This window comes from Grammomys surdaster, unplaced genomic scaffold (assembly GCF_004785775.1).
Source record: "Grammomys surdaster isolate TR1022 unplaced genomic scaffold, NIH_TR_1.0 343, whole genome shotgun sequence".
In the NCBI taxonomy this organism is placed as follows: domain Eukaryota; kingdom Metazoa; phylum Chordata; class Mammalia; order Rodentia; family Muridae; genus Grammomys; species Grammomys surdaster.
In genome coordinates, this window is record NW_021604762.1 from 82,424 (window position 1) to 110,295 (window position 27,872).

At 42.0% G+C, this 27,872-nt stretch overlaps 1 protein-coding gene across 3 annotated transcripts; it reads left to right on the forward strand.

The window, feature by feature from the left end:
• Window positions 1-17: 17 nt before the first annotated feature.
• Window positions 18-27,587, forward strand: Slc4a1ap (solute carrier family 4 member 1 adaptor protein). Of its 3 annotated transcripts, none has more exons than XM_028778968.1 (14): window positions 18-705; window positions 910-1,102; window positions 3,723-3,845; window positions 7,170-7,230; window positions 7,575-7,714; window positions 9,538-9,698; window positions 10,329-10,398; window positions 10,970-11,156; window positions 15,546-15,657; window positions 18,704-18,938; window positions 20,825-20,911; window positions 22,405-22,475; window positions 24,500-24,569; window positions 27,058-27,587. In XM_028778968.1, the coding sequence occupies exons 1-14, from the start codon at window positions 43-45 to the stop codon at window positions 27,105-27,107; spliced, it is 2,223 nt and encodes a 740-aa protein (XP_028634801.1). In that variant the 5' UTR covers window positions 18-42; the 3' UTR covers window positions 27,108-27,587. The 3 variants fall into 3 exon arrangements, with proteins under 3 accessions (XP_028634801.1, XP_028634803.1, XP_028634802.1); XM_028778970.1 differs by having other exon boundaries at window positions 21-705; window positions 22,408-22,475; XM_028778969.1 differs by lacking the exons at window positions 22,405-22,475; window positions 24,500-24,569; window positions 27,058-27,587 and adding an exon at window positions 21,074-21,818 and having other exon boundaries at window positions 40-705.
• The last annotated feature ends 285 nt before the right edge of the window (window positions 27,588-27,872 follow it).

The following is a 27,872-nucleotide window of genomic DNA, read 5'->3' on the forward strand; positions in this document are numbered from 1 at the left end:
CGGTTTCCGAGGGACATATTTTGAGATTGCACCCGGCTGAGGATGGCTGATACTCCCTCTCAGCTAGAAGCGCCAGCACCTCAGCAAGTCAGTAGCGAGTTTAAGAAGCCTGTTTTGCCGGTGCCTCCCTCAGTACGGAGTAAGGCTCAGGCCTCCAGTCCCTCAGTTCCTGAAGATGTGAAGAAGGAATGTCCCACGGCTCAGCTGGACTCTGGATGTGGGGAGCCTGAGGTCCCGCCACCGCAGCGGGACAGCGAGGAGACTGGGGATCCACCGGTGGAACAGCTCCGCTCCCCGCGGGTAGCTCCTGCTTCTGGCGGTCCAACCCGGGCTCCTCCATACCAAGAGCCATCGTGGGGCAGCCCAGCCACAGCCCCCTACAGTCTCGAGACCCTGAAGGGTGGCACCATTCTTGGCACCCGCTCCTTGAAAGATACGAGCAGTTGCCTTTTCGGGAGACTTGCTAGCTGTGACATATGCCTGGAGCATCCTTCCGTGTCTCGGTACCATGCTGTACTACAGCACCGGGGGTCGGATCCCAGCGGAGACTCTGAGGGTCCAGGGCAGGGCTTTTATCTCTATGATCTGGGAAGTACCCACGGCACTTTCCTCAACAAAACTCGCATCCCACCCCGCACTTACTGTAGAGTCCATGTCGGGCACGTTATTCGCTTTGGAGGCAGCACTCGGCTCTTTATCCTTCAGGTAAGTAGAAAAATCTAAAATAAAACTCTTGAGACTTCACTATGCTGGGATTCTGAGTTTCTTTAAGGTTTAATTGAGAAAAGGGTTTTTTCTAGTAACCAATGACAAAAGCATAGGGCTCAGTCTGGACCCGCAGGTATCTCGGAATGTAATTTCTCCACTTCTGAATCCATATATGTATATATATTCCCCTTGATTCATTAGGGACCAGAGGAAGACCGAGAGGCAGAATCTGAATTAACAGTGACACAGTTGAAGGAACTTCGCAAACAGCAGCAGATGTTATTGGAGAAGAAGATGTTAGGTGAAGACTCAGATGAAGAAGAGGATGCAGATACCACTGAAGGGAAGAGAAATACAAGTCAAGATGATGAGATGGGCTGCACGTGGGGAATGGGTAAGAAACTGCTACTGAAAGTTCTGAGCTCATTCCTGGTGGCACTCAACTGCTTTTGATCATACAGCTCAAAAAACCTACAGCTGGAGTAGGGTAAATATAATTTCCAAGCCCAGGATCATTAACTTTAGTGATATAAAAATTTTGAATTATGGGCATTATACATACACTCTTTCTCACTGTGCAATTTGCTTATTGCTTTTATCATTTAAACACACACACAGAGTTCTGAGTGCTAATTATCACCTGGAGGACACGGAAAAATTTACTTCATTCCATTGGCTGAGAAATCGGTGTTTGATATTTTTTCATCTCTCAGGCTATTTTTACAAAGTGCAACACAGCCGGGTGGTGGTGGCGCACACCAAAAAACCAAAAACCAAAAACAAAAACAAAATAAACCCCAAAGTGCAACACATTTAAGAGGTTATTATAGCTCCACTTTTTTTCTTTGTTTTGTTTTGTTTTTTGTTTTGTTTTGTTTTGTTGTTTTTCGAGACAGGGTTTCTCTGTATAGTCCTGGCTGTCCTGGAACTCACTCTGTAGACCAGGCTGGCCTCGAACTCAGAAATCCACCCTGCCTCTGCCTCCTAAGTGCTGGGATTAAAGGCGTGCGCCACCACCGCCGGGCATAGCTCCACATTTTGGATGCTAGGTAATCAGGCCTATGAAAAGATATTTTGGGGAGAGGTTGGAGAGATGGCTCAGTAGTTAGAGCACTGCTCTTGCAGAGGACCTGAGTTCAGTCTTCAGCAGCCACATGGTGGCTCATAATGATCTATAGTGTGCTCTGATGCCCTCTTCTGGCATGTATGTGTACATAGAGATAGAGTATCCATATACATAAAACTGTAAAAGAAAAAGATAGTTGGGGCTAATAAGGCGTCATGATGCAGTCCTTTAATCTCAGCACGTGGGAGGCAGAGGCAGGTGGATGTCTGTTAGTTTCAGGCCAGCATGATCTACATATTGAATTTCAGGACAGCCAGAGCTACATTATAGAGAGACCCCGACTCAAAAAACAGACGAGAGAGTGACTGAAAGAAGTTGCAGCTTGATGAGCTTGCTCAGCAGATAGAGGTGTGTGCTGCCAGTTGTGCTGACCTGAGTTTGACCCAGGGAAGCGAGCACATGGTGGAAGAAGAGGATGGATTCATCAGGTTCTCTTTGGCCCTCTGTGTGCACTGTGGCATGTATATGTGTGGCCTGTAGATGTCAGGACAGGACAAATGCAAAAATACTTAGGCTATGTGTCAAGAATAAGCCAGAAACCATTAGCATGCTTGAGCTAGTGTCATAAAAGGAGTCAGTCACTGGGAACTTAACAGCTAGTGAATAGCATAGATCTATCTGCATATCTGATGTGGCTCGTCCAAAGGCATGTCTTCTAAGTGCTAATTATACACAGGATTTCAATGACAATGAAAAAAGAAAAGAAAATATCATATTCTTGTAATGATTATTATGGTAAGATGGCCTTTTTAAAGTAGCTAACAGGAAACTCAGAATTATACTCATACCACATATTTCTATTGGACAGTACTGATTTAGATCTCTTGGAAACTGTAAGTTATTTAACTCTTGTGTGTTTGTGTTAGGGGGCATGGCCTGTAGGTGGCGGTCAGAGGATAACTTGCAGAGTTCCCCTGCTTTTACTTTGTGAGTCCCAGGGGTCAAAAGCAGGTTTTCAAGCTTGGTAGCAGGAACCTTTACCTGCTGTCCCACTTTATATATTTTTAGATAAGAGTTTCAAGCTGAAGCCAGGGTGGTGGTGGGGGTGCACGACTTTAGTCCCAGCACTGTAGAGGCAGAGGCAGAAGCAGGCAGATCTCTGTGAGTTTGAGGCCGGTATTGTCTACAGAGTGAGTTCTAGGACAGCCAAAGCTACATAGAAACCTTGACTCAGAATAAAAGAGAAAAAAAGAAAAGAGAGAAGAAAAGAGTTTCAAGCTAGAACTTGAAGGAAAAGTAAAGCTTCTGGTAAAGCTGCACGCCAGCATCGGTGCTCAGGGCAGAGACTGTTGGTTTTTAAGGGAGTGTTGTGTTGACCAGTCTGCTTGTCAGACTGGAGAGTTACTAATAATCAGTATTGGAGTCAATAAGACCTGAGTGGGAGAAAAAGAGACTAGGCTAGATAGCTCAGTGGTTTTTCAAAGTGTGGTGGGTAAATGTCTCTAAAGTGATGAAAAGAAGAAAAACTCATGGAAACAAGTCTTGTCTGTTACACAGCTTAGAAAACAGAGATATTCATAATGGTGACTTTGTGATTGTTCAACCTGTGCCCCCAGATATCTTTCTTTTTTTTTTTTTTTTTTTGGTTTTTTTGTTTGTTTGTTTGTTTTTTTCGAGACAGGGTTTCTCTGTGTAGCCCTGGCTGTCCCAGATATCTTTCTTTTAATCACGATCAAATATAGATAATAAGTGTGTGTGTTTCTTAAAACATTGTCTTTATACAGTCAGGCAATCCTCCTGTCTCAGCCTCCTGAGTACTAACTACAGGTGTGTGTCACTGTGCCACCTCATCTAATTATATCCTGATTCAGCCTAGAAGGCTCATGAATTTCATTCACATATCCTCGTCTCATATTTGTTGTTCCTTGTGTCTCCTTGTCTCCTGCAGGAGAAGACGCTGTAGAGGACGAGGCCGAAGAGAACCCCATTGCCTTGGAGTTCCAGCAGGACCGGGAGGCGTTCTATAGAAAGGATCCAAAGAAGGCACTTCAAGGCTTCTTTGACCGAGAAGGTATGTGAGTGAATGTGGTTCTGGCTGTGACAGTAAAGTCATTCACCACAGTGCCGCTTCCTAAAGCTTTGACTTTTGCCTAATACTTGTAAATAATGTATTTTGTCTGTTGTCTTCCTTATTCAGCTCTTGCCCTGTGATCAGTTTCCGTCACTTTCTTTGGCTCTGTTTGTTTTTATTTTTTGTGGGTTGCTGAGGCTCCGATCCTGGGTGTGTACTGGGAAAGTGCTTTCTCTATCACTGAGAGAGAGAGATCTCCATCACAAGTCCCAGGTTCATGTTGAAAATAATAAAATTCTTGTTTGTCTTTCTTTCCGTTTTAAATACTTTTCTCCTAACTTAACACATTCTTCTCAGATCTTGGATTTAGTAGTAGGGAATTGAAACAAAGCCTTAGCATTTATTATTCCTAATTCACGTGGTCTTTCATAATCAGTATTTTTTTAATGCATGTGTTCTAGAAAACCTTAGGTGTAATTCTCAGGAACACCATCTTACTTCCTTTGAGACAAGGTCTCTCATTGTCCTGGAGATCCCTTAGCCACTGAACCCCAGGGATCCTCTTGTCTCTGCCTCCCCGGGGCTGGGATTACAGCATGTGCCACCATGCCCAGTTTTTTTACATGGTTTCTAGGACATTGAACTTGGATGCTTATGCTCTCTAGGCAAGGGCTTCTCCCACTGAGCCATCCCCTACAGCCCCTGGTTTTCCAGTTCTTAGTGCAGATTCTACCTCATATGATAAGAAATGTTCTCAGGGAGAATTGTTTCAGTAGATATATTTTGAGAGAACATTGATGCATATTTATGTATATATTCATGTTTTATGTATACATTAACACATACATAGTTATTCACAGAGATTTTGGGGGGATTAGTTCCAAGATGCTTCGCTGTAGATACTAAGATCTGAGGATGCTTAAGTTTCTATATCAAGTAGCATAATATTTTCATATAAACTACATATAGCCTCCTATATGCTTTAAATATACTCTAAATTATTTACATTACTTAATATAGTGTAAATGTATGTACATGGTCATTATACTGTCTGAAAAAAGTATACGTGTTCAATAGTCTTTTTTTTTTAAAGATTTATTTATTTTATTTATGAGTACACTGTAGCTGTCTTCAGACACACCAGAAGAGGGCGTTGAATCTCATTATGGGTGGTTGTGAGCCGCCATGTGGTTGCTGGGATTTGAACTCAGGACCTCTGGAATCGCAGTCAATGTTCTTAACCGCTGAGCCATCTCTCCAGCCCCCAAGTATACGTGTTCAAAGCAGACAGTTTTTTTTTTCTTTATTTGATTGAATACCGATAGGGAAGAAAAGTCCAATCTGTCTGTCTGTCTATCTCTATCTCTGTCTGTCTCTCTCTCTCCTCTCTCTCTCTGTATAACTGTATATGTATAAATACATATCTAGAAGTATATATGAACTAACTGCTTTCCACACATAGTATTATGATTCTAGCCAGCCATGATGGCTGGTACCCGCTGTTCCAGCACTTTAGTAACTGGAAGCAAGAAGATCAGAAGTTTAAAGTCATGCTTTGCTTGTCTCCTTAGCATGTTCAAGGCCAGCCTAGACTACATGAAGTCCTGTTTCTAGCAGCAACAGCAAAATGAGTATTTATGCATCTAAAAACTAACTATGCCTATTAAAATTGAGGCTAGTCAATAAGGTGCCTGCTAACAAGCAGGAGGTCAAGAGTTTGGATCTCTAGAACCTACATAAAAAAGCTGGATATGGTAGCATATGCCTATAAGCCCAGTGCTTGGGAGGCAGAGAGACAGTTGGGTTCTTGGAGCTTATTGGTCAGCCAACCTAGCTGAATTGATGGACTCTTGGTTCAGTGAGTAATTCTAAGGTGGAGAATGACTGAGGAAGATAACCAGTCTTAGCACACACACACACACACACACACACACACACACACACACACACAATTGCATAAATAAAAGTATATATGGAGAGATGATTGGTTTGGGTGTTTTGTTTTGATTATGCTGGAATCAAATCCAGGACCTTGCTCATGCTAGGCAAGCATTCTGTCACTAAGCACAACCTGAGACCCCCATCACCTGGAGACCAGGTAGGCCTTGTAGGTATGATCTTCTTGCTTTAATTTCTGAATGCCTAGTATTAGAAGCTGTATATATAAGTATACATAGCCAAGATTGTATTTTGTGGTCTCTGATTGAACATAAGACCTATATGTATTTCAAGCAAGCACTCTGCCACTAAGATGTATCCTAACTCTGTCTCTCTGTCTCTGTCTCTCCCCCTACCCCCTCTCTTTCAAGTGATAGGGTCTCAGACTTTCAATGTTGCTCAGGCTGGCCTTGAACTTGCACCTCCCTCCTGAGTGCTGGGATTTTAAGTATGAGCTACCAAACCTGATTCTAGCCCTCTTTTTTAGTTGGAGGTTGTATTAGTCGGGGTTCTTTAGAGTCACAGAACTTATGGATAGTTTCTATATAGTAAGGGAATTTGTTGTTATGACTTACAGTCTGCAGTCCAACTAACTCAACAGTGGGCAACTGTGGATGGGAAGTCCAAGAATCTAGTAGTTGCTCAGTCCCATGAGGCTAGTTGTTTCAGCTGGAATTCTGTATGAGCTGGAATCCTGAAGAAGTAGGTTCCAACAGATGTGCTGGCAAGTAAGTGCAAGCAGGTGAGAGAAGTGATTCTTCCTCCAGTGTCCTTATGTAGGTCTTCAGCAGAAGGTGTGGCTCAGATTAAAGCTGTGTACAACCACATCTGGATCTGGGACTTGCTTGTCCCAGGCTGACCTTGAACTCAGAGATCTCCTTGCCTCAGAGATCTTTAATCCCTTGCCTGGGATTAAAGGTGTGTACGAACTACCTAGCCTGGGCCTAAGCTTTTCATGGGTACTATGCCTCAAGATCTGCATGCCAAGATCCAGGTCAGAAATTTGTATATTCCAGATATAGTCAAGTTGACTACCAGGAATAGCCATTAAAGGGGTGTAGTTTGTGTTTTTCAGACAGGGTTCATTAAGTTGCCTAGGCTGGCCTTAAATTCATCCAGTAGCTCATCAGGCCTTAAGCTTGAGATCGTCCTGCCACACCACCCGAATAGATGGGATTAAGTACTGTCAGACCCTGCTGAGTTGATTGTTTGGATTTGAAATGATTTTCTTGTGTGTCACATTCATTCTAGTCTGATTTCCAGGTAATGATCCCTATCTGTGCTCACTGTGATGTTAAAACTTGATATCTTTGACTTGATACAGTCCTCCTTACTGTATCAACTGGTAATTTTCAGATCTGGCTGAGACTGTTCTTTTTCCTATAGGAGAAGAGTTAGAATATGAATTTGATGAGCAGGGACACAGCACTTGGCTCTGCAGGGTGAGGTAAGTTCTTCTTGTTTGTTTTTAGCTGTGTTTTGAGACAGGGTCTTGTTTGAAAGTAGCCAGTTTCAAGTTAACATATGGTTGCAGGGAATAGCCCAAGAGTAACTTTACTCTGCACTTTAGGCTAGTTCCAAGTTTGGGCCTTGATAGCTCAATAGCACTGGGAGCTGGGGTGAAATGAATAAAGCTGGAAGGAAATGATTTGAAGTCCGACCGAGGGAAGACAGAGTGAAGTTATCTGAGAGCCTGCAATGCCGTCGTCATGGACACTCAGCATCTTGATGGCTGTTGTCATGAGAGTCAGGGCTTACTGCTGAGCTTCTTACCCCTGTAAACCAATGCAGGTTACCTGTAGATGATTCATCTGGGAAACAGCTGGTGGCTGAGGCCATTCACTCAGGAAAGAAGAAAGAAGCAATGATACAGTGCTCACTGGAAGCTTGTCGGATCCTTGATACACTGGGCTTGCTACGGCAGGAAGCAGGTCAGTATATAAAAATCTTTTCCTTTTAGAAAACAAAGAAGGAAAATATACTGCATAATCTCTCTACATAGATAGTGTGTAAACTGTACAGAACTTTCTGAAGCAGAGAGAAACATTCCCTCTCAACATCCTAAGACTGTTTTAGACGTTTGTCTTAGACGTTTTCTGTATGTAGGTGAGTGTAGATTTAAAACTAAACACTAAAACTGGGTGTGGTGGTGCATACACCTTTGATCCCAGCATTGAGGAGGCGGAGGCAGGCTGATCTCTGTGAGTTCAAGACCAGCCTGGTCTACAGAGCAAGTTCCAGGACAGCCAGGGCTATGCAAAGAGAAAACCTATCTCAGAAACAGAAACAAACAAACAAACAAACAAAACAAACAACCCTGGCTCCTGAGACAGACATGGCAGTCCCTGTCTGTAATTGGCAAAGCAGACACAGGAGGATAGTTGTGATTCAAAGTCATTCTGGTCCATGTATCCAGGTTCATATTTGTTGGTTTATTTCTATGGTTAGTGGTCTTTTTCTTATCATCATCTTACCTTTTTATTGATTTATATCTTTTTGCTTGATTGTTTTTTGTTTTTTTGAGACATAGTTTCTCTGTGTAGCCCTGGCTGTCCCAGAGCTTGCTCTGTAGACCAGGCTGGCCTTTGCCTGTGGAGTGCTGGGATTAAAGGCATACAACCAACATGACCAGCTTTGTTTTTACTGTTGATTGTTGTAAAATATATGTAGCATAAAACATGCTATAATTTAGTAATATTAGGTATATTTAAGTAATAATCACTGCCCAGCTCAGAACTTTTCGTTATCCTTGGTGCAGTTATAACCTGTGAACATTAATTCCATTCTCCTTACTGCCAGCCCATGCGTCTGCCATTCTGTTTCTGTCTCTGATTTCACTTCTTTATAAAGTGTGGATATCAGAGGTTGGTGTTGGGTATCTTCTTCAGTCACTCCTTACCCTTTATTTTGAGGTAGGATCTCTTATTGAACCCGAGCCCTAGGTTTGTTTAGCTGACCAGCTTGCTGGGGATGGATTTCTCTGTTTTCTGTGTTGGGGGATTACAGGTGGGCTCTTGCCCAGCATTTGCATTGGGTACTAAGGCTCTGAACCTGGTCCACACTTGTGAGACAAGTACTTTGTGTACTACATCATCTTCTCAGCGCACATTTGACTACTGTAGGTTCCTTGTATAAGTGGCGTGATAGGTACCCTTGTGTGTGACTCATTTCCCTCTCCTCTCCTTTCTTTCTCCTCTCCTTTTCCCTCTCCTCTCCTTTCTTCCTCCTCTCCTTTTTCTTCTTCTCCTCCTCCTCTTCCTCCTCCTCCTCTTCCTTCTTCTTCTTCTCCTTTTTCCTCCTCCTCTTCCTCTTCCTCTTCTTCCTCCTCCTCTTTTCTTCTTCTTCTTTCTCTTCTTCCTCTTTTTTTCTTCCTCCTCTTCTTCCTCTTCCTCTTCTCTTCCTCTTCTCTTCCTCTTCTTCCTCTTCTTCCTCTTCTTCCTTTCCTCCTCCTCCTCTTCTTCTTCCTCCTCTTCTTCTTCCTCCTCTTCTTCTTCTTCTGACAAGGTATTGTGTATCCCAGGCTGGCCTCAATCTTGTTATAAAGCCAAGGATAGTCTTGAACTTCCAACCCTCCTACCTTTACCTACAAGTGCTGAATTATAGATTTGTTCCCTTGCACCTGTCAAACCAATAGCCTTGTGCATACTATGTACACACTACCAACTGAAATATATCCCCAGCCTCCCTTTCTCTTTCTCAATCTCTAAAACAAACAAACAAACAAACCCTTTGTTATGAATTATTTTATTTTTAGTGTCTCGGAAAAGGAAAGCCAAGAACTGGGAAGATGAGGATTTTTATGATAGTGATGATGATACATTTCTTGATCGGACTGGCCTGATAGAGAAGAAGCGCTTGAACCGGATGAAGAAGGCTGGGAAGATTGATGAGAAGCCAGAAACTTTTGAATCACTGGCAAGTTGTTCATAGAAGTAGCTACTTTTATGTCATTATAGCTTTTAAAAACAACAGCATAGAAATCTAATACTGAGTTACAGTTATTGTGATCTAAATTCAGTGGTAAGAAAATAACTGGTTTTATTCAAGTTAGTGGAAAAAAGAGTTTACTCACTGCCGTTCACTTTCCTCCAGATTTGTATTGATCTATTAATGAACATTTGGATATGGCATTACTCCCCATATCCCCCGAAAAAAAAGAAAAAGTTCCAAGTTTGGGTGTTCACAATGAAACTGATGTTAGGCCCTGGCATTTAGGAGAAGTCAGAAGAATGGTGTCACCTTAGTCTGGAATCGCTATGCCATTCAGGAACTTGCCTTAAGGTGACATGCATTTAACACTATATTTAGCAATATTCCTAGCTTTCAACATCTACCAGTAACTATTCAGTTACTCATTCTATTCGAGTTTTTTAATTCTAAAATTAGTTCCACTAGAATAAAGTAAACAAATGAATTATAAACTCCACCAGGAACCAACTTAGATGGACTTCTGAATAAGTCATCTTAAACCTTGTAATAATATTGACAATGAGAAGGTGATGGGAAGAAAAGCATTTGCTAACCCTGTTGATTTGGGCATTATAGGTTGCAAAGTTAAATGATGCCGAAAGAGAACTCGCCGAAATTTCTGAAAGACTCAAGGCTTCAAGCAAAGGTGAGCCTGTCATCCAATAGTTGTCAGGCCCCTGTCATATAAGTAGATACTGCATCATGTTAGGCACTGGGATACACTGGAAAGTGCAGGCTTTGGGAGAGTACTTTTAAGGAGCAAAATAGTCTTTTATTTAACGCGTGTTTTTGAGTGTTTTGCCTTCATACATGTCTGTGTACCAGTCCATGTGTGGTGCTCATGGAGGCCAGAAGAGGGCGCTGGATCCCCTGCAACTGGAGTTACAGAATGTTGTGAGCTGCCATACAGATGCTGGAAACTGAACCCAGGTCCTCTGTAGGAGCAGCAAGTGCTGAGCCAGTTCTCCCACAGTGTAACATTGTAAAGCTAGAAAAAGATTTTTTAAAATGTTTGCTTTAGTTTCTTTTATTTAATAGTTGACAGGAATGAAGCCTAAATCACCTCCAAGGTCTCCCACAGCTATGACTTTTTGGTTCGTTCCTAATACCAGTGGTGATGGCTGTTCAGCTTTACATTTGTGAGCCTCTGTGGATGTTGGACTGGATTTAAAAGTATCGGGCCACCTTTCTAAACATGTCTTATTCCTTTTGGACAGTTCTGTCAGAATCATCATCTCAGGATTCTTTAGATGCGTTCATGTCAGAAATGAAATCAGGGAGCACATTAGATGGGGTCTCCCGGAAGAAACTTCACCTGAGGACTTTTGAATTACGAAGAGAACAACAGAGACTTAAAGGGTTAATAAAACTTGTAAAGCCGGCAGAGATCCCAGAGCTAAAACAGTAAGTATGAATAGTTCTAGTTGAGAAAAGTCAGAGACAATAGCTCATGTAGCCAGCCTGGCCTCCACAGAGTGCTGTTGCCTGCCATGATCTCTGTTGTGTATATGCAGTTTGCACATGCTGAGGTCAGGGGTCAACTTTGGTTTTGGCTTTTTCTTTCCATCATCTGGATTCTGAGACTGGATTCAGACTTGGGGTTGGTGGCAAACATCTTTACCGTCTGAGCCATCTCTCCAGCTTAATGTTGAACTTTTAAAGAAAACTTTAGTAAAAAAGAATTTTTTTTTTTTCTGGTTTTTTGAGACAGGGTTTCTCTGTACAGCCCTGGCTGTCCTGGAACTTGCTCTGTAGACCAGGCTGGACTCGAACTCAGAAATCCGCCTGCCTCTGCCTCCCAAGTGCTGGGATTAAAGGTGTGCGCCAACACTGCCTGGCAGTAAAATTTTTATTCTCTGAGAATTTCATATAATGTATTTTGATCATATTCAGCTCCTCTCATTCCCTCAACTATGTTTACCCAGAAGAATATGTTTGTATCATTTAAAAACAATTATATTCTGCCTCTACTTCCCAAATATGGATGTGCCACCACATCCAGTCTTATTTATCTTTGTATTTAATACTTATAGAATTATTTTGTTTTGTGTGTGTGTGTGTGGTTTTTGTTGTTGTTGTTTTTGTTTTTGTGCTAAGGGTCAACCACAATCTTCACACATAGTAAGTACATACTGTACCTCTGAGCCATATTCCTGGTACAGATAGCCTTTAGGAACAAAAGGATAGGCCTGGAGAGATGGCTCAGAGGTTAAGAGCACTGACTGCTCTTCCAGAGATCTTGAGTTCAATTCCCAGCAACCACATGGTGGCTCACAACTGTCTGCAGTGGGGTCTGATGCCCTCTTCTGGTGTGTCTGAAGACAGCTGCAGTGTACTTATACATTAAAAAAAAAAAGGATAACAGGATTATTTGTTAACTATAGATTGCTAGAGGATTTTCCATGGATATTACATGGATTCTTGGTTAATTGGAATGATATGAAGTTTTTAAAGCATTTAAAAATAAATTTTATTTTTGACAGTTTCATAAATATATCTATATGTAATGTATTTTTATTAATTTTTTTATTATCTTTGATCTTTTTTTATAGTCTAGTCATTATCCCCTTCCTGTTCTGCCCTCTGACAGTTTCTCATCCCATTCCTCCTCCCCTGTCTCCAAGAAGATGCCCCCCCCACCCCACCCCCACACCACCAGGCTTCCCCATTCCTTGGGGCCTCAAGTTTTTCATGGGTTAGGTGCATCTTCTCTCACTAAGGCAACACTAGGCAGTCCTCTGCTATATATCTTTCTGCAGAGTAAACTTCTTTTAAAAGCAGCATGCATAAAAGACTCATACCTGGGCTGGAGAGATGGCTCAGTGGTTAAGAGCACTGACTGCTCTTCCAGAGGTCCTGAGTTCAAATCCCAACAACCACATGGTGGCTCACAACCATCTGTAATGGGATCTGATGCCCTCTTCTGGTATGTCTGAAGAGAGCAATGGTGAATACATAAAATAAATAAACAAAACAATAAATAAATAAACCTAAAAAAAAAAGACTCATACCTTCAATATATAAAAACTTATGCAAGGTAATAGATAATCAGCCACAAAAATTGAAATATGCACACAAAGACCTGGGCATGGTAGTGCGTACCTGTAATCCCAGCATTTGAGAGGTAGAGGTAGGATGATCAGTAGTTCAGAGCCATCCTCTGGTATGTAGCAAGTTGAAAACAAGTTTGGGCTACACTTGGCAATGTGTGTGTGTGCTTAGGCAGAGACAGGTGGATCTCTCTATGAGTTTTAGGCTAGCCAAGGTTACACAGTGACACGTCTCAAAAAAAAAAAACACAAAAAACAAGAAAAGGAAGGAAAAAAATCAACATTTAGGGCTAGAGATCTATATAGTTCAGTGGTAGAGTGCTTGTCTAGTGTGTATAGACTCTGTGTTCAATTCCCAATACTACAAAAAAAGGAAGCAGGAAACGATGTAGATTTATTTATTTAGCTTTTGTTTTTGAGACAAGGTGTCACTAAATAGCCTTGGCTGGACTGGAACTCATAGTGTAGACCAGGCTAGCTTCAGGCTCACATGATCTGTCTGCCTCTGTGGCCTGAGTGCTGGGATTATGGTATGTGCAACCGCACCTGGCCTATTTCTAGACACTTGTCTTTACATACCTAGAGAATTATTAATATATAATACCGTTTACAATAAAAAATATGATCAATCACATAAATGCTTATCAAGAACAAAATTAAATATTATACAGTAGGATACCATGTAGCTATTAAGATAAGGAAGCAATTATTTTTGCAAATTGTGGGATTGTTATTAAAATATAAGTGACAAAAGATATATTAACTCTAGAACAGTGTAATCTATGTGTAGAGGAAGAATGTGAGGTAAGGAGTCATAGCATCTGTATGTATATACATGTATAGATATATATGTCTGTTTAGTCAAGTTCCTTACAAGTACACGCTCAGGTGGGGATTGTCTACAAGGGACTTACTCAAAATTACTGCAGCTGCTCTAAAGAAATCTGTATTGAAGTAGAGGAAAGAACAGGGAACAAGCTGGACAAAGGTTTATAGTGGCACCACAGATGTCCTAGAGACCAGGGGCTCGGACTTTACCCTCCTGCACACCAGCAGTGACCACAGGCTTTGGGAACACAAGCAGTTCTGAGAAAGATGTAGACATGGTCCTTAGCGTACAACATCTGCAGTAGCTGGCCATTCTGAAAGGGAGTGAGCAAGGGTTCCCAATGGCATCTGCTGTTCTGTCTCTGGAAATATTTATAAAAGCTGATTGAGTGAGTGTCTCTGGGGAAAGGAACTGGGTGACTGGAGGACAGCAGTCAGAGAGAGACTTGACAGTATATAAACTCTTGATACTTTATATGTCAATGTGTGAGTAAATTTGCACAAAGGAGAGTCTTGCACCAAGCAGCCATAGTGTTTTAGGTTTTTCAAGACCGGGTTTCTCTGTGTAGCCCTGGCTGTCCTGGAACTCACTCTATAGACCAGGCTGGCCTCAAACTCAGAAATCCACCTGCCTCTGCCTCCCAAGTGCTGGGATTAAAGGCGTGTGCCAACACTGCCCGGCTGTGTTTTAGGTTTTAAAGTATGGTTATGTGATGACATAACCATAAAGTCTTAGTTTTGACAATTTGAGTTTTTAATAAACAACTAGAAAACCACATTAACAGTTGTATTGCAGTCTGGATATGGTGGTCCACACCTATAATCCTCGCATGAGGGAAACTGAACAGGTAGTTCTCAAGTTTGAGGCCACCTGCACTAGAATAGTAAGTTTCAAGCTAGCCTGGACTACAGAGTGAGACAGTTAGTTATATGTGGTGGCTCATGCCTGTGATCTCAGCGCTTGGGCGGTCGAGAAGCTGTACTATGCAATATAATACCCTATAATATTAAACAGTATATACTATTACAATTTTTTTAAGTAAAGTTTTTAAAATTCAGTTCTTCAACATACTAGTCACATTTCAAGTACTCAGTCCCCAAATGTGGCTGTTATTTAATCAAATGGATAATGCAATATAAACATTACAAGTTTTCTATCATTGCATAGTTTCATTGTACAGAGCTGCTTTAGGTTGTCAGTGACCATGTGGTATGCCCCTCATCCCTCTAGGAAACCTTTAACTCTTATGTAAGAGCATCTAGATGTTAAGATAAGTTGTGTGCCAGGCAGTGGTGGTGCACACCTTTAATCTCAGCACTGGGGAGGCAGAGGCAGGGGGATCTCTGAGTTTGAGGCCAGCCTGGTCTACAGCGTGAGTTCCAAGACAGCCAGGGCTACACAGAGAAACCCTGTCTCAAAAAAACAAACAAACACAAAGTTGGGCTATACTTTTATTTTCCTTCTCCAGTGACTGTCGTCACTGAAGTCACCATTTGACAAATGCAAAGTTGTGTGCCATGTTGGGAATTACAGCCTGAGGGAGCCGTGTCACCATCCTCACTCAGTAGGCTTTCTGCCCTCTTTCTTGTGTAGGTCTGGATCCTCATCTTGTGGTCATGTCTGTTTTCTCAGAATTGTCCTTGTCAGTTTCTTGGTGTTTTAAAAACTGTCTTCCTTATTATTGTGTGTGTTGCAGGTTGAGGTGAGGTACAGTGTGTGGGGGTCAGAGGTCAGCTTTGAGGAGTCACTTCTCTCCTTCCACCTTTCTGTGGGCTCAGAGGGTTAAACAGGTTCTCAAACTGGATGCCAAGTGCTTTTACCCGCTGGGCCATCTCGCCAGCCCAGTCTCATGGCATGTAAGATAAAGCCTTGAACTTAACTAGAATAGATATTTATAATTGTTCTTCTTCCTAGGACTGAACTTCAGACTACAAATGCAGACAACAAAACTAAGAAACTTGCATTGCCTCTCTTTGGTGCCATGAAAGGAGGAAGCAAATTCAAATTAAGAACTGGAACGGTAGGGGTAAGTTGTGAGTTAGAGTGTGTTGAACTTGGAGTCCTCGAGCTGTCCCTGAACTAGATTTCCATCTTATTCCCTGGTTATATGGGAAGGACTGTTGGATTAGCATGGGAATCTCCTGCTGAGAATTAGTGAGCTGGACGGAAGAGCTGACTCAGCTGTCACTCCCAAGCCTGAGAACCAGACTTCAGATCCCAGGACCCCATGTAAAGTGAGGCACGGCCCTGTGCAGACTGTGACCCCAGCACTGAGGGCTGCTGAGGCAGGATTGCTAGGGCTTGCTGACTGACAGCCTAGCTTGGCTGCAGGGTCAGTAAAGATGCTTCCTTAAAGGAGTGAGGTGGAGAGTGATGGAAGAGGACAGCTGTTGCCTCCTCTGGCCTCGTGTGCACACAGACACAATCGAGTTGGATGATTGATTTATGCCAGTCAACTTGAAAAAACTCATGTAATTTTTTTTTTTTTTTTTTTTTTACTGGTATAGTTTCTTTCCTCCCTCCTTCCCCCTCCCTTTCTAATGCATGTTGTATTTAGAAATGAAGTGCCTACATTGATATTTTTCCCCATGATTATTTTGTTTACTGGAATATTGTTTTTCCTCCTTATTTAAAAATAGTAGTTCCATGAGAATTTTGTACATTGTGCTTTGATGATATTCACTCCCGTCTCCAACTTCTCCCAGGTCTGCACCCTGCCCTACCCACCCAACTCTGTGACCTCTTGTTTTTCTCCTTCTGTCTCCTCTTCCTCCTCCTCCTCCTTCTCTTCCTCCTCCTCCCCCTCCTCCTCCCCCTCCTCTTCCTCCTCCCCTTCTTCCTCCTCTTCCTTTTCTTCCTTCTCCTCTTCTCTTCTTCTTCTTCTTTCTCTTCCTTCTCTTTTTCTTCCTCTTCCTCCTCCTCTTCCCCCCTCTTCCCCTTTTCCTCTTCCCTCACTTCCTCTTCCCCCTCCTCTTCCTCCCTCCTCCTCTTCCTCTTCATCCTCATCTTCCTCTTTTTACTCCTTCACCTTTTCCTCCTCATCTTCCTCTTCCTCTTTCTTCTTTTTTTCTTCTTTTTTTGTTTCGTTGGATTGTTTATTTGTTTTGTTTTTAAGATAGGGTTTCTTTGTGTAGCCCTGGCTGTGGATCAGGCTGGCCTCAAACTCACAGAGATCTGTCTACCTCTGCCTCCCAGTGCTGGGATTAAAGGTGTGTGCCACCCAGCACCTCTTTATTTTTTTTAACCCATTGAACGTAATTTATACTGTCCATATATTCTTGGATATGTGTCCGTCTGCTGGGGCGTAGTTGGTTGACTAGAAGGTGTAGTCTTAGATAAAACTGACTCTCCCACTCCTAAGGTCCATTATTTGTCCATAACTTCTCAGCTAGAGATACAGCTTTGTACCTTCCTCCCTTTTCCCTAGCTGAGGCTGTAGCCCGATCTTACTGACACATTTTCTCAACTGCTCCTCTCCAGTGACTCTAGCTTATGTCAAGTTGATGAAAACTAGCAGCATAATGACATAAGTCTAAATAATTCAGCTCGCAGTACCTTGCAGGTCTATTTTCTAACAGTTCTAGATAGTAGAGGTTCAAAATCAAGATGCTGGCATAGTTGGTATCTTGTGCCTTACCGATGGCTGCCCTTTCATATAATTGCCTCTCCCTTTAATAGTGTCAGGCATGCCATCTTAGGGCCCAAGGCTTCTCAGCCATTTGACTAACGACGGCTCATTGTAACTTAATCACTCAAAAGACCTTATCTCCAAATGAGATGACATTCCAAGAGATCTTAGGAGTTGAGACCTCACACGTGGATTTATAGGGGTGTATGTAGATCAATAAGAAAAAAAAAGCAAGTATAGTGTTGCATATAGTTGTTGACATACTGGGAAAGCTGAGACATGGACTCAAATTCTGGGCCAACCTGAGCTATAGAGCCAAACTGTCTAAAAGCAAACAACAAAACAACTGAGATAGAAAGACCTTAAATTGTGATGGACTGTCATCTGATGCCAGAGGCCTGAAGTCCCAGTCACACATGTGACTGACTTAAAGTTATAGAAAGGGAAGTATCCAGGTTTAAATAGAAGAAAAATGGTTTCTTAAAAGGCTTTTTAATGCTGGGCAGTGGTGGTAGATGCCTTTAATCCCAGTACTCAGGAGGCAGAAGCAGGCAGATTTTTATGAGTTTGTGGCCAGCCTGGTCTTCAGAGTTCCAGGACAGCAAGGGGTACACAGAGAAACCCTGTCTTCTTCTGGTCTGCAGGCATACATGCAGGCAGAATGCTGTATACATAATAAGTAAATGAATCTAAAAAAGGCTTTTAAAAAAAGATTACTTAATTTTTTTAATATTTAAAAAATATTAAAGGACTAGCTAGTAGCCTGGGGTGATAATCTCTACCTGGGAGGATCATTCCAGACTTGAAGTCATCCTGGTCTACATAGTGAGTTTCAGGCAAACCAGCACTGTATAGTAAAACCTTGCTCAGAGTATTCAGAGGGTCAAGGGAGGACAGTCAAAATGATTTTCTTGAAAACATATATTTGATTTACTTCCTTGAAGATCTTGTAATGCATCAAAGTCCTATGATAGCAATGGTATGACAGGATTGGATCCTGCTGCTGTTACTCACCTACAATAGTGTTCTCTTTCTCTACAAGGTGCTTCAAGTGTTCTATATTTAATAACCCTGGAACCCTGTGTGTTCCACTGAAGAAAGAACATACATGACCTTGCATCTGCTAGGCAAGCACACTGCCACTGATCTGTACCCGGTGCTGCGTTAGTAATCTTCGTTGTTTCGGTTTTTGGTGTTGCTGATCCAGTTTAGGTTCTTATATATATTGTCTAGTAATCTGTGGCCTAGAAATTGTTGAAAACATTTGCTGAGATTTATAGATGAACAAAATTTCCTTTGGAGGTCACACTTTTAGCAGACTTCTGTGGGGCTTACTAACCGGGAGAGGCTGTACTGTATACATTTAGCCTAACCTCCCAGAGGAGAATTGTTCCTTTTAACCCTCATGCAGAACTTCTGGTTCATGGTTTTATTTCCCTTGTAGAAGTTGCCACCCAAGCGTCCAGAACTCCCTCCAGCTTTAATGCAAATGAAGGATGAACCTGAAGTAGAAGAGGAGGAAGAAGAGGAAGAAGAGGAGGAGAAAGCAAAGGAGGAGCATGAAGAACGAGTGGAGGGTGGAAGCGTCAGGCTGCCTCAGGAGCCGGAGTTGGAAGCAGCGGTGGAGCACCCGAGTGCTCCCTCAGAGCCCTCGTGCTCTAAGGAGACGAAAAGTCATGGTAGTGTCTATTTCCCTGTGCTGGCTAGTCGGGCAGTTGTATTCATTGGGGTCGAGTTAAAAACACAAAACCGGTTATGTTTGTTGTTACAGAGGATCAGAGTGTATGTATGTACATGTGAAATAGCAGGGTTTCCTCTTTTTAGCAAGCCTTACATCCAATTAGGCAGCTGTTGGTTATGGCCAACAGAGGAGCCACTGTAGCATCTTCAATGTATCTTGGCGTGTTGGCCTGTGTTTTTGTTCACACTTGTTGCAGATCGATAGGACTGTCAGTTGCTTCCCTCCCTTGTCAGTTTGTGTAGTACTTTCTGGTGCTGTGGAAGCTAGACTACAAGAACAAGGCTTCCAGATAGATTCAGCTCCAGCTGTCCAATCTTGTGTCCTAAGTATGCAGTGTCTTTAGCAATAGGGACTTACTTTCAACCTCTGGGAATCAATGAAGGGCAGTGGCAATAGCTTGATTGCTTGTGGAGTCACTTGGACTACCCTGACCATCCACTTGGGTAAGAGTGTCTAGGGCTGGGATTTTAGGTAATGTATAGTGTTCTGAGAATTGTCAGCACAAATGAAATGCCATTATTTAAAAACGCGGGTTTTTAAAACTTGGTTTAAAACCTTAAAGCTTGGGGACTGGAGAGATGGCTTAGGGGTCAATAGCACTGACTGCTCTTCCAGAGGACCCAGGTTCAATTCCTAGCACCTGCATATCAGTTCACAACTGTCTGTAACTCAAGTTTCAGGGGATCTGACACCCTTATATAGACATATGCAGGCAAAACGGCAATGCACATAAAAGTAAAACAAAAGCCAAACAAACAAAAACCCACAACAAAACAAAAAAACCTTAAAAGTTAAATAATAAATCTGTAGTTGATGAAGGATTAGTCTATACCTTTGGACTTCTGTCTTCTTTTTTTTTTTTTTTTTTAACATAGAATCATATTCAGAATCTATAGCCTGCTTTTTTCCTATGTCCTAAAAATATTACTTTTTAATTTTTAAAATTACATTTATTATCTACATGTTTATGATTATGTGACTACTATGGCATACATGTGCAGGTCAGAGGACCAAAGGGGCTGGATCTCTGCTTCCACTATCGTGGATTGTGTTTGATTGAGTCAAACTCAGGTCATCAGGCTTGGTGGCAAGTGCCTTTACCTGCTGAACTTTCTTACTGGCTTTGTGAATCAGATAAAGGATAATAAAAATATTATTTTTATAATATGATTTTCTTTTACTAGGTGTCATAGTGGTCCAGTATATGTATATGTCATGATTTAATTACTTTTTACATTTTTAAGCATGTAAAGTATTTAATTTTTAAATTTAATTGAAAAATGTTAAGTTGCCTTTATTGTGTGTGGTGGTGAAGCACGTGTGTGCCTTATGCACCTGTGGAGATGAGAGGATGGCTCTCAGGGGAGTCATGGCTCCTGCCACGAGGGTTCTGGAGATGGACTCAGGTCATCCGTCAGGTTTGACAACAAGTGGCTTTACTTGCTAAGCCATCTCATTGGCCCTATTAATTTTTGTTATTGTAAAAATGTAAATAATAAATCTTGATAACTTAATCCTGGTATCTTTTAGAATATATATTCCTTGAAGTTAAATTTGTAAGTTAAGGAGGTAGATATGTACGTTTTTAAGACTTTTTGTTGTAAGAGTTACCATTAAGTTTTACTTGAAAGTTTTTTAAAGTGGAATTTCAGGGTTTCTGCTAGGTATCCGGAAGCTCCTTTACTGAAGACTTTAGGGTGAATTGAATCTGCTGTAGTCTAACTGAATCACATAGAAGTGTGTAGCTGCTCCTCTTGTCTTTGCTCTTTTGGACTCTACCATGAATTAAATAACAATAATATGCCCTGGCACTGCTTTTTATAGAAAGAATATCTCAACTCAGCCACATGGAACAGAGTAAAGATTATCAAGAGATGGGCAAAATAATGTCATCCTGTGAGGACCCTTCAGGTAAGTAGGATAGCCAATTCTAGTGCTTCTGCACACACAGGGGCTACCTGGTTTTATAAGGAGGCAGGTGGGAGGCAGAACAGAAAATGGCATACAGAAGGCAGGGATGGATGGACAGAGGTTTGTGTTCGGCACTGTCTTACTTGCCTATTCTGTTCCTAGCCTGTTTCCTGGGGCTCCCCATCTGTCCCACAAAGCATTCAGTGCCTCAGGCCCCTCTCTGACAGATAGAAGACGCCTCTCCAGCATTACATCTCTCAGTCCACTGTGTCCTACCATGGAGTGACTTAAACCTGTGGTAATAAGTCAGGTCATAGGTTGGTTGGTACGTAGAAAGGCTACTTTTCTCTGGCTTTACCTGTTACAGGTAAAGCAGCCTTGTCATATTTTAGCTTATAGCCTAGCTTTGGTATTTAAAACTGAAACATATCAGTGAAAGGTAATTTCTTATGAGTGTTTGTGTGAATGAAATAAAGGTCTGTTTTATTTTTAAAATTACGTGTGTGTGTGTGTGTGTGTGTACGTGAGTGCTGCTGTTCTTGTGGGCCAGAGGTGCCAAATCCCTTCAGAGCTGCAGTTACAGATGGTTGTGAGCCATTTGATGTGCGTGCTGAGAACTAAACTCAAGTCCATGTAAGATTAATGGGTGCTTTTAACTGCTGAGACATCTCTCCAGTCCCTATATATTTTTCAAATTTATGTGTATGTGTGATATGATTATATGCTACATGTATGCAGGTGCCTGCAGAGACCAGGGGTGTCATCAGATTCCCTCAGAGCTAGATTATAGGTGGTTGTTAGTTGCTTGACATGTGCTAGGAACCAAACTCTGCTCCTCTGAAGAGCAGCCTCCTCCTCCTCCTCTTGGTCCTCTTCCCCCTCCTCTTCTTCCTCCTCCTCATCCTCCTCCAGCTTTCCCTTCCTTTTCCTTCTTTTTTTTTAAAGATTTATTTATTTATTTTATGTATTTGAGTACACTATAACTGTCTTCAGACACACCAGAAGAGGACATCAGCTCCCATTACAGATGGTTGTGAGCCACCATGTAGTTGCTGGGAATTGAACTCAGGACCTCTGGAAGAGCAGTTAGTGCTCTTAACCGCTGAGCCATCTCTCCAGCCCCAACTATTTCTTCTTAATATACATTTTTTATAAAGATTTAGTTTATTTTTGGTTATGTGTATGTGTGTGTGTGTGGGGGGGGGTATGTGCATGTTGGTATGTGCACGAGTACCAGTGTCTGTGGTATCCAGAGGTGTTGCATCCTCTGGAAATGGAGTTACAGGGAGTTGGGAGGTCTGCCAGTGGGGGTTGGCTACAAACGTGCTTAACCACTGAGCCAGCTCTCCAAACCTTTATATAGTCATACAATGTTGTAGACAATCCAGTTACTGAGTGTCTATGGCTTCATTACAGCACTGTCTCAGGGGAGCTTCAGTCTATACTATGTTTACTTCTGATAACAACTGTATCTACTTTATCCCCCCTTAAAGCAGCACCAGAGAATGAATATAAAAAAGACAGAGAGGAGTTGAAGAAAAAGAAACCTCCTGGGCCAGGCAAAGTACGTACTTCACTTTTCTGAAAGCAGGTTTACTGTGGTGGGTCTTTGACCCTTGAGACTGCCTTAGAGTTTCCAGCAGCAGTAGTTACTTGCAGAAATCTGGACTCTTCTTCATTTTCATGTTTCAATTCTCCATCTACCCTGCTCTTATTAATTTATTAATTGTTTTTTCATATCTTGTATGCAATGCAAAGAATTTGAGTACATGTTCTTATCTCCCTCTTGTGACATAAAAGTATAATTGATGTTCTCCATTGTAATCTTAATTTTTAACCTATTGTGGAATTCGTATTAATTTCTCAAGAGCTTCCTACTTCACTAGCTCCTCAGAGAGGGCCAAGTGGGTTGTATGTCCTGTCCTGGGATCATCTTGGGGTGCCTAACTCACAAGAGGACTGCAGAGCTCGCCGTGTGGTCCTGCTGGCAGCTGTGACTCCTTACAGCAGAAGGATATCGGGGACAGTCAGCAACAGGAAAATGCACTGGGCAAAAAAATGTGTGCAACCATATGCAAGGCTCAGAGTCCTCATGTACTAGAGACACAAAGTGTGCTTAGTCTCCCTAGCAGCTAGCTGTGGCAAGTGGTGCTAAATGGAGAAGCTCATTCACGGACTCAGAACCAGGATTTTATTGGGGGTGTATCATGTAAGGCATTATCTGCCCAACATGTGTCCACTTTCCATACTGGCAAGAGGAACATGAGCACACTGAGTGCACAGCGGACACTCATAACCCCAGGGACATAGTGAGACAGAGTGAGCCACCCTTGTCTGTTAGGACCCAAGTCTCCCTCCAAACCCCAGACCACAGTCCAGCCAAAGGCTGGCCTGTCAATAGCCTCACAAAGGATAGCAACAGGCTTGCCTGGCCAGGTCAAAGACAAACAGTGGCTTTCTCTTACCACTCCTTTTATTTCTCTTTTTCAGGAGTGTGTGTACAGTGTGTGCGCTTTTTTGTTATTGTTTGTTTTTGTTGTTTTTGAGGCAGGGCTTTCATTGTAGTGCAGGAGTGCCTCATACCCCTTCTGCCTCAGCCAGCCAGATGTTAACACCACTTTACAGGGTCTTATACCAGCTGCAGGGACGGCTTAGTTGGTGAGGTGCTTGTGGGACAAGTGTGAGGACCCAGGTTTGGATTTTCAGCACATGTCTTCAGCTTCAGTACTGAGGAGGCAGAAGGCCAACCAGCCTCACCACGTCAGTTAACTTCAGGTTCAGTACAGAATCACCTGTCACAAAAGGATGGCAGGTGGCTTAGTGCAGATGCTTGCTTTCAAGACTCACAGCTTGAGTTTGATCCTGGACTCATTTGGTGAAAGGAGAGAACTGACTCTGGCTAGTTGATCTCTGACCTTCACATATGTCCCAGGACATGCACACTCAAAAGCACAAATAGATAGAATTTTAAAAGTTAAAAAAAAAAGCCAGGTATGGTGATGCATACCTTTAATCCCAGCTCTCAAGAGACAGAGGCAGGTGGATCTCTGTGAGTTTCAGGACACCCTGGTCTAAAGAGCAATTTCCAGGATAGCCAGGGCTACAGAAACTCTGTCTGGAAAAAACAAAAAATAAGCCAGCAAGTAAGTAAATAAATGAGTAACTAGAGGGACATGTGCAGTGCACATGTCTCTAATCCTAGAACCTGGGAGGCAGAGGTAAGTGGATCTCTGTGACTTTGAGGCCAGCCTGGTGTATGTAATGTGTTCTCAACCGACTGGGGCTTCATAGAGACTTTGTCTCAAAGTAAAACATGAAGAGCAATTGAGGAAGACACTTGGCACTGACTTCTGGCTTTATAGAAATCAGAGTCATTCTCAGAAACTGTTCTCTCTTAGTTTTGTTTACTGACAGGCACAAAGACAATAAATCTTACAGGTAAAAGTCTTTAGAGTCAGATAATGATGAGACAAACTTGTAATCCCAGGTAGGGTGATCACAAATCCCCAGGGTACCCTGAGCTACTTAGTGATACTCTGACTCAACAAACAACTGTGGTGAGTAAAACAGTATTTTTCTTCTTTGCAGTTTCCACCCATACTTTCTTCCAAATATCCTGAGGATGACCCAGACTACTGTATATGGGTCCCACCTGAAGGTATAGTGTTTATTTTTCCTTCCTTTAAGATGTATGTATGTGTGTACATGAGTCCCTACATGTATGGTGTATATGACGTGTACCTGTTGCCATGGAAGACAGAAGAGGGCATTAGATTTGCTGGAACTGGACTTGCGGGTGGTTGTGATCTGCTGTGTGAGGTGCCGTGGACTGAACGCAGTCCTGTGAAGACGCAGCAGATCCTCCTAGCCTCAGGGCCGTCCTGGCTCCCTCCCGGTTATATCAAGTAGGTTCGCTGTTTAAGAGAGCTACACAGTACACAGTAAGTCTCCCTTGTAATTAAAGGATGTCAAGAGACACATCAAGTCAGTGGAACTGCTGCATCCTGTGTAGATCCTTACTTAACTTTTAAAAAATTATAATGGCCTAGTGTGTAGCTCAGTTGATAGAGTGCTTGCCCAGCATTCGCAGAGCCCTGGATTTAATCCCTAACACTATGTAAGCCAGGTATAGTGACATAGACCTGTGATCCCAGCATTCAGCAGGAGAAGTAGGATGATCAGAAGTTCAGGGCTATTTTTTACTACATAGCAAATATGAGACTAATCTTATCTACACAAGACCCTGCTTAAAAAATATATAAATAAATATGTAAAAATAATTTTTGTAAAGTAATGAGACAGTCACACACATTTGAACACTGTCTTGACCAAGGCAAGTCTTATAAAGGACAACATTTAGTTGGGGCTGGCTTACAAGTTCAGTCCATTATCATCATTGTGGGAGCATGGCAGCATCTAGGCAGGCATGGTGCAAGCAGAGCTGAGAGTTCTACATCTTTACCTGAAGACTGCTAGCAGAATACTGGCTTACAGGCAGCTAGGATGAGGGTCTTAAAGCCCACGCCCACAGTGGCACACCTACTCCAACAGGGCCACACCTAACAGTGCCACTCCCTGGGCTGAGCATAAACAAACCATCACAAACACTAACTGAATATTGATGATAGAAATTTTAGTTGACTCTTTAAAATCTGAATGATGTTGAATAATGGCTTTTGAAAAATGTCGTTATGTTCTAGACAGGATACAGATACAGAGATTTACTTTAAGTGCTCTGGTGATAGAGAATAAGAGAACCTGGATAGGGATAGTAGATAGAGAGGATTGGCCACACTTTATTAACTACTAAAGCTGGGTGAGGGATGCATGCATGCTTTATTTATTTATTTATTTTGCTTATTTTTGCAAGAAATTTGCATTTTATTAACTAAAAGAAAAAAATTAATTTCTGACTCATCTAATCTTTTTTTCTCTAAAGATAATGGAATAGTATCGGTTTCTTATTAATTATTAACTCTTAATGCATTATATAAAATGCCTATACAAAAGATATTTTAGTCCCTTTTCTACACAAATGGGGGTTTCATCTACTCATTTGTTCTTAGAACAATTATTTCTTTTTTCCTCATTTAATTGACGCATAGTTGTTGGTTTTTGAGCGCGCACGTGTGCGCATGTGTGTGTGTGTGTGTGTGTGTGTGTACACTTGCACATGTATGCCATGGCATGCATTTGAAACTCAGGGTGATGTGCAATGGTTGATTCTGTCCTTTCACTGTGTGGGTTCTGACTTTACCTACTAAGCCATTGCGCTGGTTCCTTGTTCTGCTTTCTTTTTTTTTATTATTAAATAAATCAATAAATTAGTAAATTCTAAAGTTGAAAAGGATAAAGATTACTGGACAAACAAGTAAATAAAATACACCAAGTATAGAAATACATCCATGGGAAAGCGGGTGTTAACATCCTGGGTCAAAGGGCTGCCCATAACTACACTCTGAGGATACTGTCCCAGTTCAGTGCTAGTGCATGCACACGGGTAGGAGATGATCGCCTCTCCACGGGCTAATCACATGTTGCCTTTCTTGGTGGATGATGTTTCTAAGATACTAGAAATATTTGCTTCTTATCTACTAATAAATGTTGAGTAAAAAGAAAGTATATTGTGGCCTGGCGGTGGTGGCGCGCGCCATTAATCCCAGCACTTGGGAGGCAGAGGCAGGCAGATTTCTGAGTTTGAGGCCAGCCTGGTCTACAGAGTGAGTTCCAGGACAGCCAGGGCTACACACAGAGAAACCCTGTCTCGAAAAAAAACAAACAAAAAGAAAAAAGAAAGAAAAGAAAAGAAAAGAAAAGAAAGAAAGAAAGAAAGAAAGAAAGAAAGAAAGAAAGAAAGAAAGAAAATTGTGAGATTATGCCCAAAAAGTAAATTTTCATAGCAAAGTGTTGTGGCACATGCCCTTAATCCCAGCCTTTGGGAAGCAGAGGCAGGCACGGTTATACAGAGAAATCTTGTCTTGAAAATCCAAAAATTAGAAAATTTTTTTCTTTGTAGGTAAATGTTCTGTTATAAAAGAAACTGCCTGATTTGTTTTGCTTTTGACCTACTGATAACCTGAATATTTTTTCTTGACTTTGGAAGGGTAAATACATTTCTTCTTTCCTTTTCCTTCCTTTTGATCTAGGTCAAAGTGGAGATGGCAGGACCCATCTTAATGACAAGTATGGCTATTGATCGGTTCAGAGTCCGAAAGGAAGACCTTGTGGGCCACAGGATGTTTGGGAGGAGACATCAAGTCATGGCTTGGGAAATTCAGATGACCTTTTGTAAAATATGGTGACCAGCTTTTTCCTGTGTATCCCTGGCTTCCTAAAACTACCTGCCCATTGGATTCTCCTGAATTTCGGTGTTTATATTTAAGTGTTTGTGTATATATGTAAAAAAGAACCATGTACACCATGAATCAGTAAAGAGGCATGACCCGTTATAAACTGAGGTGATGATGATTCCCCTAATGTTGATTTAAGGTTATAGCCTCTAATATAACAGGGCCTGTGCTGGACCTTGCTGCCACTCTGGGTGAGTCCTGTATGAAAGCGGGCTGTCCTTGGGCTCAGTTCTGCCTGCCAATGCTGTCGATGCACAGCATATCCCTCAGCTCAAGGGCAGGAGGAGGGAGCTTATTCTTAACCAAATATAAGTGACTGAAGATAACTTGTCTCTGGTCTGCAGCATTTTTAACCTTTCACTGTCCCAGAGTTCTAATATGGCAGGCAGGCAGCCTGGTAGTGTTGAGTGTGGATGTAGCTTTTTTCCTGGGAGCTTACAATAACACTTCTGTTGATTGACCACTGCAGTTTATGCGTGCAAAGGCTACATGCTTTTTTAGCATTATAATCTAACCAACCAAGCCTACTGGGCAATCCAAATGTTTTCTGTCTATTTCACAGTGCTAGTGAGGCCCATTCTAGAGACCTGATAACGACGAGTCCGAGTGGG